A 17,055-nucleotide genomic window follows, 5' to 3' on the forward strand; every position below is an offset into this window, starting at 1 on the left:
TCCTGGATGAGGGGCCTGTTTATTCTATGAATATTGCACTTATCCACTCATTGGATTTGTTTTTTCTCAAGAATGCAGAGTATTTGGGAAAAAAAATAGAAAAAATTAGTAGGATACAACACAGGAAAATATGAGTTATTGACAAGCTAGCTATGAAAATCTAAAATTAAATAGTACTAGGTCTATTCTGTTAATACTAGTAATATGAAAATAATGAATGCTTTATCAAATTCCCTTGTTTTTCATATAAGATAAAAGCAGTAACTTTCTTTTTAACTGAGGAAAGCAATGAATATATATTACAATAAAATACGATTCATTAAGATCTGAAAGTGATGAAAACAATTATATAATGCCTTCGTCAAACTTTATAGCATCATAACGGAAGGAGTCTTTGGGGTGTGTATCCACAAGGGCCAAATCCATTTTTTAGCTATACCCGTGCAGACATGAAATTCCATTTTTAAGAGTGTAACCGTGAGCCAATTTCAATCCTTCATTATTGTGTATTTGCTATTATTGTACACATCGATTTAAAAACTTCCTGTTGACACATCAGTTAAGTATCCCGGCACGCACCCATCGTAACTTTTATCTTGAAAAGTTTGGCTTGCAAAGGACTGGTACGTATGACTACGACCACCCATTGCAAGGCGTGAGAGCTAAAACAATTAACAGGAATTGCCTCCCACGAGGAAGGGCTGCTAACAAAAACGTATTACTCTTGCTGTTATGAGAAAGTATTTTGAAAGGGGAGACAAGGGAAACCAGCAATTAAACTTTTCAGGCATTATATAAACCTCAATAACGAACTCAGAAGTGCTCATTATTATTAAAGTTGCAGTATACAGCAAGACACAATTTTCACATTCTTAAATTTTGTTCTCTGGCATTGGAGTTTGGATTTTCTGCTGGTCCAAATTCAAGACTTTTTGGAAGCACGGACAGCGGGTGAGAGCAACACGGTGACAGCAGCCGCCTCTTCCCCCGGAGGAGGGCCCCCTTCAGTTGCAAATGGCTTTGCCCAAGCCCTGCAGAGCTCTTCCTCTCAACAATCTGGTTCAAGAATAAACCAGAAAAAGAGAAATTTAAACAGTACTATTGATTTCTGCATTGAGTGTTCACTGAGGTGTACGTTACATTTAAATATTGCTCTTGATCCAGTGTCAGTTCTGACAAATTTAGTAAATAAAGCTTAAGGCAACACGAACATATTAGAAAAGAGCTAAAATACTTCTAGCACTACACTGTCCTCTGAGGCACCCTGCCAGGTTTTCCTGCCCTGCAGTCAGCTTTTCTGATTTAGCTTAAGGCCTTTCACTCTGTTTCACAGCTAACAGTGGAAAGGGCTTGCTATTTCAGGTATCAGTGGAGCTGACCAAAACTAGCTGCTCGCCGATGGAAAAAAATAATTCTTTTCCTGGTATCTCTCAGTTGAAAGAATCAAAAAAGATCAGTGAGAGATGCTGTGACAAATGGTAAGATGGGATGGGGAAAAACTGCATTGGGGGGTATTTGCTTTAAAAGCGCCCTTTCAAACACAAGCAGTCAAAACAGCCACCAAATAAAGGGAAGCCCAAACCGAAGCTTTCCCACCAGGCAGGAAGCCCGGTGTGCCAGGCGGTGGTCCACATTCATTTCTAGCATCAAGTAGGCCATTTGTGCCCCATCCTTTTTGCTGGTGCAGGTGGGGGCAGAGGGAGGAGGGAGGCCAAGAGCATGGCTTTGCAGCCCATCTACAGTCTCTGGCCTCTCCTCAGGGGGCCATGAAGCCTTTGAGATGGGATAAAGGAGCAATTGAGCCATGGGACACTGGGCTGCTGCTTGAGGAAACCCTGGCAGCACCACAGGCACCCTCAACTCTCTGTCATCCCCTGCACTGCTTGGGGTTCGGTAAACCGCCTCCCTGCAAAAGCCAGAGCTGGAGAAGCGAGCCAGCAAGGTGGAAAAGGAGCTGTGGGACAGACTGATGTCTGTTACAGAGCTGGCCCGTGTTTCACAGGCAGATCCTGAAGCCCTCACACTAGCCTGAGCCTCGCAGTGAGCCCGCATCCACTGGGGACCAGCCTCGTGCAAGGCACGTGGCAGCCAGACACCACAACTGTCTGCCAAAAATGGCTTTGCCACCCCAAACCCTGCAAGGACTCCTGCAGCTCAGAGGTGCTCTGGGCTCGGCTTTGCTGGATGCAAGTGTGAATATTTATAGTAGTCCAGGCTCTTCCGTCTGCGTGCTGCTTTCCTCTCCCTGGGTAGGGGCTCATGTCACACCACACCGTACTCAGAGAATTCAGTGGCTCAATGCAGAAGATCTGGGAGCTGTGCTTTTACATCCCCCCAAAGAGATGACCTAGTGGGAATGTCTTTAAACAAAACTTTAGAATATTTTAAATAATAAGTTAATTCTTAATAAATATGTGCTTCAAGAAAATGATAATTATATACTGCACCTTTAAATAATGCACTTAGTTCTCTGCATTGGCTTCCATTTTGGTTTCTTTTATTGTTAAAGTGCATTAATTCAAAATAATGAACCACTTCCGCATCATTATTGTTAAAATAAATCATAACAACATTAATACGAGTCACTAAGTCACTACTATTAGTACTGCAATCTAGCAGATAACTCTATGTATTGCTCTATTTAATACTGTCCAGCAGAAGAATATAATACTTCTATTATAATCTCACAACAGCTCCAGCAGTCTTATGGCTGCTACCATATTAGTACAACTAAAAGTGGGGAGAAGTATGAGAGACAGGGCCACAATGCCTCAGATACACATCCAGTAAGATGTAGCTAACTGGATATATACATATATATTATATGGTAAGACGTTAAGGTACAAAGAGGACCCTGCACACTGTGATATGAGCTGTTGTGCAGATACACCTCCTTCTCCTGCCACCACAATTTAAAGGGATCCCAACCAAACAGCCCCCCTCCCCACTTGGATGCAGAGAGCTGCTCAAACCACAGCACTGTTCGTAGCCAGTTGTGGCACCTGGATGTTGTTTCAGCTACCAAAAAGGACATCAGTTAGGTTAGCTGTAGGCAACTCTCTCAATGTTACCATGGAAATTAATAAAAAACCCAAACCACAAAAAAAAAAAAAAAGAGACAAGAACAACATATAAATTGTGTAATTTTTTTTTGGCAGAGAAACATCCCCAGTAACACACGATATTGTTGTGCTATTTTACTTAGTCCCTTGATCCCAGCTATTTTAAAGTCTTTATAACCTTTACCTTCCAAGCCAAATCGGTATGAAACTCTGGTGGAAAAAAGCGCATGTATCATTTTGTGTAAACCAGTAGTGAAATGGTCTGCCCCCCCCAACAGATTTACAATGCTGCCTATTATTTGAAGGAACTAGATACTGATTTTGAGTGATTAACAAGGCCATTAAAAAAAAAAAGCATGACTTCCTCAGGTACAGTAGGGATTTAGCCAATGATGTTTACAGTATAAGAGTTGGCTACCTCACAAATAACTCCATATTCCTATCCTTTTCCAATGGATGCCTCTTCCATTTCCCACCACACTACCCGCACCGTGTGCCACGTTTCAAAGCATGAGTTAAGAAAGGCTAACAGAAATGGAACTAGAAGAGGCAGCTTCCTGGTTAGATGCACTGTAGACCTAATTGCTTTGATATTAAATCTCTGAGCCTGAGAAGCTCAGGCACGCTTTCCAGTACAAATGTACTTTTTGGATTCAAGTGGGAATAGAAACACATATTTGGCTCCTACTTCAGTTTTAAGTCTCTTCTGGTAAAACAAGACAAAAAAAATAAAGTAAACCCAGAATGCACAGAAAAGACAAAAACAAAACACAGAAAAACAATTCCCCAAAAATATACAAATTAAGGACGTGCAGACTGAGTTTGATGGCTTTTTTTTCCCCTCATTGTAAACACTGATGTTGCAGAAGGTTACGGCTATTTCTAACTAATACCTTGGTGGGCCCTGCCAGCAGTCAGCACGCTTGGATTCGGACCAGATCACAAAAACAGAAGTAATACATTTGACAGCTTTGTCTTTAGTGTCTTAAGGGACTGTTGTACATTTTGATACTATGATAAGTTTTGAGAAACCCAACTCTGGGAAGAGAATCAACCAGGATCACCTGGCAGGAGTCAGGCACAGAGCTGAATATGGAGCCTACAAAGTAATTGATGTGCTTAAGCATGGGGTTTTATAGGTTTGTTTTTACAAGCACCAGTAGGCATCACTGCCCTAGAACACCTGAAATCCCAATGCAAAGAACAAGACAGAACGAAAGGAAACAAAAAGCCCCCAACCAACACCACCTGATTGCCTTTTCCAGTGAGTTAGCAGTAACAACAAAACACAGCTGAAGTCAGAGACCAAATCTCTCCGCAATGAAAAGGCTCCAACTCCGGACCAACCAACTGTTGAGAACAGTAAGAAAAAGGTGAACATCTCCAAAGGATTAGAGTCCCTCTGTTTCAGAAATTCCATTCGCTTCTCACTGTAAGTTGTGGAAACGCATCCAAAACTCTTGGGTATTCCATGTACGGACAAGAATGAGGAGAAAGGGAGCCAAGATTGTAAAACAGAGTTTGGCACAAAACTCCCCAAGTAGATGCATGTGTATTTCTCTCTCACAAAAGGCACACATTTGGTTTCTTATCAATAACGGGAAAGATGGGATGTCATACCCTGTTACACATACAAGATTATTAACAACTTCACAAAAAGGCATTGGACTATGCTGCATCTTCCTCATAGTTGCTTACGACACGTTAACCCCACAAACCTCTCCAGAACACGGCAGATTCGTCCTCAGCATAGACTCCTTCGTCTCTTTGTACAAACTGGAGCACAGGGAAACGTCTTTTTGTGTAGCAATTGTTTTTTCCACATGTACACAGCAGGAACAGTATAAATTAGGGAGGTTAAAGATATTGCAATATTAGTTCTTTTTCTCCAAGTAATTTGAGGGCACCCAGCCTTTGAATGGCTTCACACCATTCATGATCTGGCAGTACCACCAGCCATTTGGGTTCCTTTCGAGGACCTCCATGCAGACACCTTCCTGAAACCCTGCAGTCTCTTCATCCCCTTCATAGTCTGCAATGGAAACATAGACGTCCTTGAGATTGTTGTGGATGAACTGGGATTTCTCAATGGGCTTTGGCCTGACTGTGGACACAGGAATCCCATTCCTCTGGGTAGGGAGGTTAGAGGTGGTCTCCGAGCCCTCTGTACCTGACCGCTCAGGCTGCTTTCCCTTCACGTCACCAGGCTGTGACCATGCGTTACTGAAGGAGGAATTCCGACGGACGGTCCTAAGATGATCTGTAGTTGTTAAAGACTCATTTCTGCGCAAGGAGCATGACAGGTTATTATCCTTTGGCGGTGGAGACACAAACACTGACTGTGGCCGGACGGCAAGTTGTCTCACACCATTCCTCATTTTGACTGGCCCTGACGGTTTTGAAAAACCACCAGGAGGTTTGCTTGGGATGGGTGGTGTTGCACGTTTGCTCTGGTTGATGGTGTTCAAAGCCTGAACCCTCTTCTCTATCTTCTCTAAACTGTTTGACTTGTTTTCATTTTTCCTGTTCCTGGCAAATGAGGCATCAGTCTCTGCTGATGTGGTTTCTTGCTGGTTATCAGGAAGAGCCAAATAATGGGAAGGAGCCCAGCCTTCCATGTCTCCATATTTCAGGTACCACCATCCACTGGCTTGCTTTTCCAGCACTTCCACTTCTACTCCTGCTGGGAAGCAAATTTCAGAATCCTGTACCTTTTGGTATGAGTCAGTGGTCACATAGAAGCATCTGGAGTCATTTTCTTGCTCAGTTTTGGCTGGATGGCTAGAGCAGAAGATGCCACGGGAAGGAGCTGTAATGAGATCAGCCGAGCTCCTCCTAACAGGATCATCTTGGTTCTCAGAAGCTGTGTGTGGAGGGCTCTCGGACTCTTCACTTCTTGAACCTTTAAGTCCACCTCTGAGTTGTCCAGTTGGCCTCAGCTGACGCCTTAAAGTGCTGATATCCATCTTTTCTTGGCTCTGAGAGTCTGCCTTGTTCAGGAAAGGTTTGGGCCTAACGATTGGCTTTGCTCTAATGGAAGGACTCTGCCCAGGCTCTTTCTTCATGCCTGTTCTTGGCATGCTACGTAAGCCAACGTCTGAAGCTGACCTTGGTTTTGTCTCCTCGCTCCTGGAATAATGACACTTTCCAAGATCGGGCTGGATGTTTTTGTCTGTCTTGAGCTTCACAAGTGATGATTTAGGAGAGCTGGAACATGGAGAATTCCTTCGGATCAAGGAGACAGAGGAGCTTTTCTGAGAATCGGAGTCTCCACTAGATTCCTTATTGGACAAAGCATCTTCCACATAACGCCTGAATCCCTCGTTCTCATAGATGGTCTCTTCTTCGTGAGCAACATCTTCTGAAGACTCTCCTACTTTGAACTTTGGTTTCTGAAGTGATGACACGGGAGAGGGCTTGAGGGGCTGAAACAGTCGTTTTTCAGGAGTGCCCTCTTCACGATGACTTTCACTCACTTCACACTCCAAGTCAAAGCCAAAGGCAGGCACATCATACTCAGGTTCTTCGTATTTCAGCTTGTGGGGAGAGTCCTGGGTATCTCCTGCAGAAACCGTTCCTGGAGTTGTTCCTTCTTCAGAATCTTTTGGTTTACTGGGAGGTGCTGGGGGAGGAACTTTTGGGCGGGTTAAAGTACTGGTTCTTCTGTTTAAATTCGGCTTCTTCCTCTTGTCAATGTAAGACGCTGGAGCCCATCCTTCCTTCTCTCCAATCTGCACATACCACCAGCCACCAGAATTCTTTTCTATAACCTAGGAGATGACAAGGAACATGTTACTTAGACAAAAATCTCAACCAATTGCTTTCCACTCCTCCCCTTTCAATCCAGTCCCCTGCAATAGCCAAATATTACAATTTTTCCAGCTGCACTGTTAGGGCTCACCTCTGCTTTTTGTCCTCCACGAAAGCTTATGCCATCAGAGATACATGACTGGAACTCTGCAATGGTGTAGTATTCCACTTCCACAGAGGGTGGCTCTGGTGGTTTAGGCAACTGAAAACCCTACGGCAAATAGGAAGTTTTGTTCAATTAAACCAAAGAAACAGTGGGCTGAACAGCAGTATGAAAAAATATTTGCTTTTTTTCACTAAAACTCTTCCTTCTTCCTGTGCTACTTCCTAATGATAACTTCCCAGTTCTCCAGAGTGGAAGCTGATGTATTGAGATGGGCCACAAGAGAGAAGCCTTTCAAAATACGCACTGTTCCATGCCGCCTTCACCAGCTATTAAAACTGTGATAATCTTTACCTGAACAGTACAACATTTTACTGATGGGCCATAAAGCGTGAGCTGCCATTCCAGTCACATTACAACAGCCCACTTACTCTGAGATTTTGTCCAGAAAGACTCAGTTCTGCATGGCTTGCCACAACTGCAGAAAATTGCATTGCAGCAGGCCTGTAATAGATTCTGCCTATCATCAAATATACTACATTAAAATGTAATCCTAATGAATTATTGCTCTTAATCTGCTGCTGGATTTTTAAACAATCTGAAATAGTCCGTGATATGAGCTAATGGGCATCTTTTGTAGCAAGAAACAAGGATTATATCGTAGACCTCTCTGAAGAGCTTTGCTCAGCTGAAGCGATAGGAGAAAAGAAGGACTTTACTATAGGATCAAAAGATTCCAGTTCCTCCCCATAACAGACACCCAGAACCTCTACTCAATCCCAACACAAGCTGCATTTAAATTGCACAGAGTCTCCATGAGAAGCAGAACAATGCTATTTACAGCCATTCTGGCAGCATACCAGACTCCTCCAAAAGCTAAATGCCTTTAAATTAAGCTGTCACATTTTAGCGTTTGTTACAATTATTTTTAAGGTGATAAATGGGATAAGAGTCCTTTCAAGAATTTCAATATCGAAAGCTTTTCAGATTAGCCCATTGCTCATCTACAGGATGACTAGATGATGGTGAAGCTTCATGGCTTCTGCACTTCACTGCTTATGGTTCTAACACAAGACTACAGTATGTCAGGATCTCTTGAACGCAGGTCAGACCTGCCACAGACAGACACAGAACAGCCAAAGACACACAATGATCCTAAGCCATTAATGGAAGAAAGGCAAATTGCATACTGTGCTTTATTCACGTGCTCCTCCATTTCTAAGATATTCTGGTTGTAACTAACAATCCATGTTTCATCATGCACAGCATGTGGCATTTCACAGAGAATGCATCATTGCACCTTAGGAACTGTGTCTAACAATGTTATAATTGGATGTTTCTGCACTATAAATGCTGAAATACAGCAGAACTGCAGCATAATAAAATGCCTTCAGATAATAGGATGGTTTGGATTAAATGAAGATAATTGGAAACAGCAGGCATGTTCAGGGTTTCACATATATTATCACTGTTATTTTTAGCATGGGATTAAATGTAGTAGTCTTGCCAAAACGAAGTCTAATTGAAAATAATGCAAAGAGAAATAGGAAGAAAATGCTAATGTGCTATTCATCTAGTTTGTTAAGAGGCATCTCAGATGACACAGAAAAATTACAAGTCACATACTGCTCACAAAAAGTACAGCAAAGATTAAACACTACGTATTGCCTAGCTATAAACAAGTTGTTAGCATGACTTTTGTGCAAATAGACTACTGAGTAGTTCCTATCTGAAGATCACAGTCCTAATCTCAAATTGGTCTAAACTTCCAGAATTCTAGCTTTGAGGATAAACAATCATAGGAGGTCTCATTCCTGTAGCACACATCCTTCCATAAGATCCCAAGTAACTTTAAACATACACAAGAGTGAAGCTTAGCCACCTCAAAGATGGTGGTAACGGAAGGAGGGGAGACACTCCCAGTTGTTAAAGACAAGAGAAGGTCAAAAGATCCAGTTTGGGCTAAAGACACCCAGAGGAACTTTAAACCTTTTGAGTCAGCCAAACGGGCTTCAATGCTCATGCACAGAACATAGTAGCTTCAGGATGTTCTCCCTTCAGTTCAATACTTGCTTAGCTGGGGCAACATTTTGAAAAACAGAAATCCCCAATTAATGTTAGGATGTCCAGAGGTCTGCTCAATACTTAAACAATAAAATGAACAGGTATACAAATAAAGGATCTCTCAGATACCCCCCACACCTTGTACAGCTGTAGAAAGTCTCATAAAGCACCTGCACACCTACCCCACCGCTAACATACACCATAAACCAATACAAACCAGACTGGATTCTCTTCGTGGGGGTGGCCTTGTTCTTAGATTTGGAGAACCTGAGCAGGAAAGGGAAAAGGGAGAGTTTATTTAACTTTGTAAGTATTGCTAAACACGTTTTTCAGCAGCTCTCTGCTGTTACACAGTTTGAGAATATCAGAAGTCAGTATTTGCAATATTTAAGGCATCTCTATGAAACAAGATAGGAAACTATGAGGGTGTATTAGAAATACCAAGGTAGCTTAGCTATTCATCTCAGCTAAGCCAGCAAATTTAAGAGGAAATCACTGCCAGAAAGTAGTGGATTGTATTTTCTGACCAGCAGTAAAAATAATCCACTAAATTAATAACACTCACACTGTCCTCTATCATTGTATCTTGCCATTCCTCACACAGACTAGCGTTAGCATCTGCATTTTGCAGATGAATTAGTAAAAACATTATAGCAACTTGCCCCCAGGAAAACAGCAGAACAAATGCAAGAGAAGACATAGATAGTCTCCTTGACTTTAACGCACCATCACATCATCTGCATTACTGGGGGTGGGGGACACATTTTAGAGTGTTCAAAAGGAAAAAAAAATCTTCTCTGGGAAAAAGAAAAAAGTAAACACATACTGGCTAAGATAAAGAACCACCAGCCAGCCCTTGTATAAAGTGAAGTTAAATTTTATCACTATTAATGAAGGACCATGTCCTGCAGTCCCTGCAGATCTACAGACAATGCAAAGATCTGCTTGTGCGGACTCAGCTATAAGGGCAGGACACATAGGACTTTAGCTGACAGGCAATGCCAGCCCTGAAAGGTAGAAAACAAGAATTCATTGCAAGCCAGTGGAAACCCAGACTACTTTACTGCCTTACTTATTTGAGCTCTTTGTGGTGCTATCCTTGCTATGGCTGGGGATCCCTGGGCCAGTTTGGAAGCCTGCTTGTCTGGGGTCATCATGGCATTGCCATTAGAATCATTGCACAGGATGGGCAAACTGATTTCCTTCTTGGTGATATGGGTTTCCGCAGTCTCGTTTTCTGCTTGAGTTTCCTTGTCAGCGGATGATTTCTTGTTCAGCAGGTTACTGATCTCCATGATGTTTCCTATGATTTCCACTGGCCCAGTTAAGTTCTTTTTCCTAGACGGAAGATCATCTTTAGCCTTCTTCAGATATGAAGCTGGGGCCCAGCCCTCTTTACCTAGATACCTGCAGATGCAAAAGGAAACATCATCACATCAAACACAGCCTTCTCACGCGTTTCAGGTGTAATAGCTAAGGCAAAAGTGATGGATGATAACATAAAACAAAATTTGCAGTTTTTGGATAAGCTTTTGTGGTCTCCATTTATTACCTATTGATTAGACATCTCAAAGTCAGCTGAGCTAGCAGTGAACTGTGGACTGCTGTTAAAAGCCATGATCCTAAGGAAGGAGTCTCTCTGGGTAAGAAATACAGTTACTCACAAGGCAAAGGGCTTCACCAGTTTGTTTTATGCCACGCTTAGACAGTGTTAGGCAAACTCAGTATTTTCCCATACAGCAAAAAAGCAAACCAGTGAGTAAAATATTTTAATAGTTTTAATACTTCCTAGTGGCAACTCAAAATGAAAAAGGGCTAAAATAAGGGTGTACAGAGCCCAGTACAGAGCCCCTGCATCTGCAGTTTATAAGGCCCTTGGTGCAAGCCTCCCCCCTTGCAGTTATAAGAAACACTGCTCCTCCTCCCATAATTTCCAGTCCTGTAGGATCAGCTTCTCTTATGGAGAATATGGAACCCAAACTACTGCAGTTTCTTCTAGCACTGCAAGGTTGAGAAACAAATTGACTAAGGAAAAATGGCTTTGATGGAGACTTATTTTCCTGAACAAGCTCGGGGCTATTTGAAGAAATAAACTGGGAAATCTGAACAGACACCTGAATCCAGCATGTGTTCCCGGAGCACCAGCCTGAGCTGCTCACGCTGCACTTCAAACTGAAATAATTTTTCCACAACTGGGCTTTTGGGAAGATGGTTTTTCTAACTCCTGCCATTCCTAACACCTCAGCAGGGATTTCAGATTACAATCAGACTCCAGGGAGGACCACGTGGATGAACTCTGCTTTCCCTAATGAAACCCTAACTTGCTACAGAGTGAGTCACTGAAAACCTTCTCGCTTTAATCTCTCAAGATACCCAAAGCAGGCGCTTGAACTGTAAGTGGGAAAGCAGGCACCATTAAAATCCTGGTGCTCAGGAAATCTGCAGGAAATATAAAGGTTAAGACAGTAGGACTCTAAGGCTCTTTAATGAAAATGGAGACTCATTAGACAGCAGAGAAAGGGGTGGTGGGGGGTGGGGAATATCAGCAAATCATTCCCTGGCAGATGAGCAACTTTGTCAATCCAACACTTGGATTCTGAGGTTTGTGGTGAGATTTTCACACCAGGGCACACCCTAGGCTCATTCACCACATCCAGACACTCAAGAGTGGCATTGGGACTTTAAGGGGAGAACAGGAAAATGCAGTATAGGTTTGTGTCCCTAGACTTCTTCATTACTCTTCCTGTACAAAAGCAAACAAAATTGCTGTACTTCTAGCAATGACCACAAGGACTTCTCTGTCCAAACTCTTGCCTTTTTCTCCTCTCCCATCTAGATCAGCCAGTACACTAGAGATGCTGCTTCTCCTTGCATTCATGCCTTCTGTCACACATGAAGGCAAAGATATGGGATCTCCCCTGCTCAGAGTTTAGCGACAAGTTTTTCCAAAGATTCTGGTGTCAAAGGAAAGCATCCCAACAGCTCTGAGCTTTGTTTGCCACATGGAGACTAGCACAAAGTAGCAAAATGGTAATGACTTTATTTGACTTCCAACAGATACACAGCATCCAGCCATTGATGCTATGTCAAGATGCAATTTGGATCTATTCAATCCTGTCCCCTTTGAGGCTTTTCTGATAAGCCTCAAACCAAGCCAAAAAAAGAAAAGAAAAAAAGGCCTCAATATGTGCCATGTCCCCTGTTGTGGCAAGGCATCTCTCAGTGCCACTTTCCAGCCCTGAAGACTTTTGGCTTCATCCCCTTTTGCAGTAGATGGTCCTTTTGCAGAGCTACTGACCAATGCTTTCTGCTGCCTGTGCATCAGGGAAGTTTTTTTAAAGGACATTTATAACTTTACATGATCTGGAGATGTAAAGGTTTTCGTCTGTGAGAAAGCCACATTGGCGAACGCACTGAGCACTCCAGTTCCAAAGGTTACTTTCAACAGAGCTTGATTGTGCAGAATCAGCAAGAAAAAACAGTTTACATCCATCTTAGTTTGTGGGAGACTTAACATGTTTAAGATCAGAAAGGCAGCCACAGGCAGGTGCTGTACTGGCTCGTTAGTTCTCCTGCCAACTGTATGTATTTGGATCAGCCCATATAACCCGCTGCTTCAGACACCTCTGATCTCACATAGTTTCTCCCAATGAATAGTAGCAGCAATAGCTGGACAGTTAATAACTCGGGGCAACATATCCTCAGCAGAGGGGCTGTTGCTGGTTATTTCTTCCTGTGAGTTAGTAAATTCAACCTAAAGTTAATGCTGAGTAGTAGTTGCCAGCAACTGCCAGTTTATTTGTGCAACATCACAAATAAAAGCTACTTATGCAAGTCAAATAGGCTTACGTTTTTCACCTTAGTCCTTAAATTTGGTAATCTCAAAGCCCTTTGCAAACATCACCTTAGAAGCCTACCTGATGTCCCCATTTTATAGGTGAAAACTAAGGCAACTGCTAATCAGCTTCAGAGAAGTCCTGAACCGGTAGCGATCTTAATTTCGCATCTAAGAGTTGAATCACAAGTATCCTTCCTTCATTTATATTCACAACCTACTGGAGACATTTCAAACCCCCATCCTAGATTCCTCCTCATTTCAGTGCTGCTAACACCTCCCCACTGAACTTCATTCACATGGGCTGAGGCTCAGAACGACTCACAAAATGAAGATGCAGGCAAATAACAAAAGCTTTACTTAGCATACTGCTACTTACTTGGCCTGCAATCCACTTGGGCACCATGAGGTTACCTCCAAGTGACAGTAATTGATACAAAGTAAGATCTAAATAATGGATGCTAATGCCAGCTATGATCATACCGGGAAGCACACAGATCCACTGAACTCAGTAGAACAGTAAGAAGGATCCCAGGTCAGACCCTTTCTTTCACTTGTCCAGAGTCCCAGTGATTTTTTTTTTTAAAAGTCATAATGCACACAGGGCAAAATAAAGGAAGACACCAATATTGCCTCTAGGTTCTACAGCATTGAATTGGGAGGGTCGCAGAATTAGGTACAGTGATTTGGTTCCTTGGTGATTCCAAAACCCTCCCTGTTTCTATTACATGAAGGAAAAAACGGATTCAAACCATAGGAATGCTAAAAAGAGTCAGAAGTGCCTCCGTGAGTCTGAGTCTGAGAGTCACATCTGCTTTCCAGCTCCAGAGCACTGGAATTACTCCAGAGGGAAGCAAACTAGGGGGAAAAAAAAAAAAAGAAAAAAGAAAAAAAAGAAAAAGGACAGGAAATGAGGATCAGCACATGGCCAGGAATTTGGGGAAATTATATATTTAAGGTGGAACAAGCTAATGTCTTTAAGGTGGATTCCACTTGCAAGCTGCTGGATTTGTTTTTATTTCTACACATGGATGTGTGTGTGTGTGTGTGTTCAGTCTCTGTTACCCAGCCCAGCAGACAACAAGGCAGCAGGATTCAAATGCAGTCTCTTGCTGCTCCCTCTCCCCTCACACTCACTGCAGGAGGAGGAGTTGCTCCTCTTAAGGCACTCAATGCTCAGAAAACATATTTCTGCAGAAGAGGAATCCTTTTCTGAGTGGTACCTAACAGTATTCAGAGCAGTTTAAGTCTAATAAACAGCACAAGAAGTTGGAGATCAGCTACCCAGGCTGCAAAGGATCAGCTTGCAGGGATGGATCACCACATCAGCATTTCCAAAAGTGTTGCCCATGGGGAAAAAAAATCCCTGTTTCTAAGAGCAGTTTAATCCTCCAGCAAGACTGCAGCATAGTGTTCCAGAGCAGCAGAGAGGATAATGGCTGACACACAACACACTTGTCACACACATATGGGGAGCACCTACCCCACCTTTCAACAAGAAGAGGGATTGCTCAACTCAAAATGCCTCTTACAAAAAAGCCAGGGGCATGCTGCATTCCCCAACTACCATGGGGTTGCTGGGGCATCCACTGTCCTTCCAGCAGATCACCATGAAGGAGCCATTTAAGCCACTGCAAGTGTGTCGTGGTTTAATCTCAGTCAGCAACTAAGCACCACGCAGCCGCTCGCTCACTCCCCCCCACCCAGTGGGATGGGGGAGAGAACTGGAAGAGCACAAGTGAGAAAACTCGTGGGTTGAGTAAAAACAGTTTAATAATTGAAATAAAATGATAATAATGATAATAATGATAATAATGATAATAATAATAATAATAATAATAATAATAATAATAATAATAATACACAAAGCAAGTGATGCATGATGCAATTGCTCACCACCCGCCGACCGATGCCCAGCCAGTCCCCGAGCAGCGGCCCCCCCGGCCAGCTTTCCCCAGTTTATGTACTGAGCACGACGTCACATGGTATGGAATGTCCCTTTGGCCAGTTTGGCTGTGCCCCCTCCCAGCTTCTTGTGCACCTCCAGCCTTCTCAGTCAGTAGAGCATGGGAAACTAAAAAGTCCTTGGCTAGTGTAAGCATTACCTAGCAACAACTAAAACATCGGTGTGTTATCAACTTTGTTCTCATCCTAAATCCAAAACACTGTACCAGCTACTAGAAAGAAAATTAACTCTATCCCTGCCAAAACCAGGACAAAGTGTCACTGTCCACCAGAATGCACTTCTGCTATACAGAAAAACGTGTGTTTTGGGTTAGCCCAAAGGAGCATGTGAGGAAAAGGGGGGGGGGGGGGGGAGAAATTCTGCTTATTGTAGAACTGTTAATATGGCAAAGGGGAACCTACAGTAGTAATAAGGCTGCATTTCAGAAGAATACCAAAATAAACTAAAGATATCTCGCAATGTTTCTCCCCTCAGAAAACCTATGTGCTCTTGATTCCTCTATCTGCAACTTTGGATTCCACTTCTGTGAATGATTAAAGGAGGAAAAAAATGTGACCTGACCAGACCCAGGCATTTTTGAGTTCCTCCTATCTAGAGTGCCTTCCTGGCTCCACTGCTATCTTTATTAGCCTATTCCCTCTATGGGAGCATTAGATAGAAGGAAAAGAAAAAAAAAAAAAATCAGTTTTCTAAGTGAGGGACATTAAGAACAACAACAACATTGCTTCAGTCAGCATTTTCATAGTCCTCATTCATAGCTGATAAATCAAGCAGAATTCAAACAAAAGCAAGTTATGGCTTGGGGAGGGAAAGGGGAAAAACTAATCACTATAATTACAAGCTGAATGGAAAAAGATGACTAGATGAGATGTTTTGCACTGCCCGAGAGATAAACCTCTGTTTTTAAGCTACCTGTTGTATCACATCTTGTTTAAAGAGAGGGGATGTCACAGCACTGCCGGATTCATGCATAGCTACAAAACAAGGGGCAGAATCATGAAAGAGCACTAAAACCTAAGTGCTGCATGAGCCTAAATGGATAAAGCTCTCATTAAGTACTCATCCTGACACCTTATATCACTGTCTGAGACACACCTAACCTACATTCTCTCCATAAACATTTGAAAAGGGGATTCTTAAGTCACAAGTCTCCTCTATGACTGCTGTTCCAAACACAAAGTTTGATACGCAATGATAAACTTTGCCTGCCCTTTACATTAAGAATATCTAATATGGACAGAAATCAGGCAAATTAGTTGAAACCATCAGTAAGCTTGGAAAAGGGCTACAGCCAGCAAACTGGTCTCTCGTATCCCTGAAAATAGCACTACCTGCCCTAAACAGCTCAAGAGATCACAATCAGTGTTTCAGCATTGCTATAAATAGATTTAAACATGTTGCAGAGTAACTCTTATACTGGAAACGCATGAAAATTACACATAACAGAAAGCCTTGTTAGGTCTCACAGATCTTAACTCAGATATGGGTTTTTAACTTGAAGGAAGAAAAAAAAAAGTCTACAAGTTCAGGAATTTCCCCACTGGAACAGTCCACAGCTTTTGCAGACACTGTAGTGTTACTTTAATCACCATTGTATCATCTTAGCCTTTTCTTTACATTTCTTCAAGAGGCATTATGAACAATTTGGGCTTCCTTGCCCAGCTACAGAATTATTTAAATGCTAGCATTAAGTGAATGATCAGAAAAGCTCATTGTCACAGGTTCTGCAGCAATCTGGCTGCATGGCTTCTTTACCTTATGTACCACCATCCTTCCAGGTTCTTTTGGATGACCTCCACGGTGACCCCTTTTTCGAACCCAATCTCATCCTTCCCCTGGCTGGCGTATGGCTGGATAGTGACATATTTCTCTTCTAGTGAGGGGAGAAAAGGCAACATCAGTTAGGGTCAGAATTAGTCCAGCTGTTTTTCTGTTCTGCTTGCTTTTAAACTGTTATGCAGTGATTACGTGGAGCCATTACAAAAGGCGGAGCCCTGCTCAGGGGCCCACTGATTATTTATGCTGACGACATGATAGATAATCAGCCCCTTGCCACTACTCTGCTGCTGATAATCACAAAGTGTTTCCATGCCAATAATGACACAAAGGCCCCAGAGAGCTTCCCCCCTTCTTCCCACCCCTTCTCCCCCCACCCCCCCAAGTTCCTCGAGCGGGTAAGGGAGAGGATTTGAAGCTGGACTTAACTCCCATACTG

The 17,055-nt window shown here is 42.7% G+C and overlaps 1 protein-coding gene across 8 annotated transcripts in view; it reads right to left on the bottom strand.

Annotated features, from left to right (window-relative positions):
* Window positions 1-17,055, bottom strand: part of SH3PXD2A (SH3 and PX domains 2A) — a 265,522-nt gene continuing 248,467 nt past the window's right edge. For all 8 annotated transcript variants that reach the window (XM_076338945.1, XM_076338946.1, XM_076338944.1 and 5 more), the window contains 5 exons: window positions 16,596-16,713; window positions 10,112-10,446; window positions 9,257-9,306; window positions 6,964-7,083; window positions 1-6,832 (listed from right to left, as the gene is read on the bottom strand). In XM_076338945.1, the coding sequence (XP_076195060.1) occupies window positions 4,937-6,832; window positions 6,964-7,083; window positions 9,257-9,306; window positions 10,112-10,446; window positions 16,596-16,713 (2,519 nt within the window). In that variant the 3' untranslated portion in view covers window positions 1-4,936. The remainder of the gene's footprint in view (window positions 6,833-6,963; window positions 7,084-9,256; window positions 9,307-10,111; window positions 10,447-16,595; window positions 16,714-17,055) is intronic.

Source organism: Aptenodytes patagonicus, chromosome 5, assembly GCF_965638725.1.
Source record: "Aptenodytes patagonicus chromosome 5, bAptPat1.pri.cur, whole genome shotgun sequence".
Taxonomy (NCBI): Eukaryota; Metazoa; Chordata; class Aves; order Sphenisciformes; family Spheniscidae; genus Aptenodytes; species Aptenodytes patagonicus.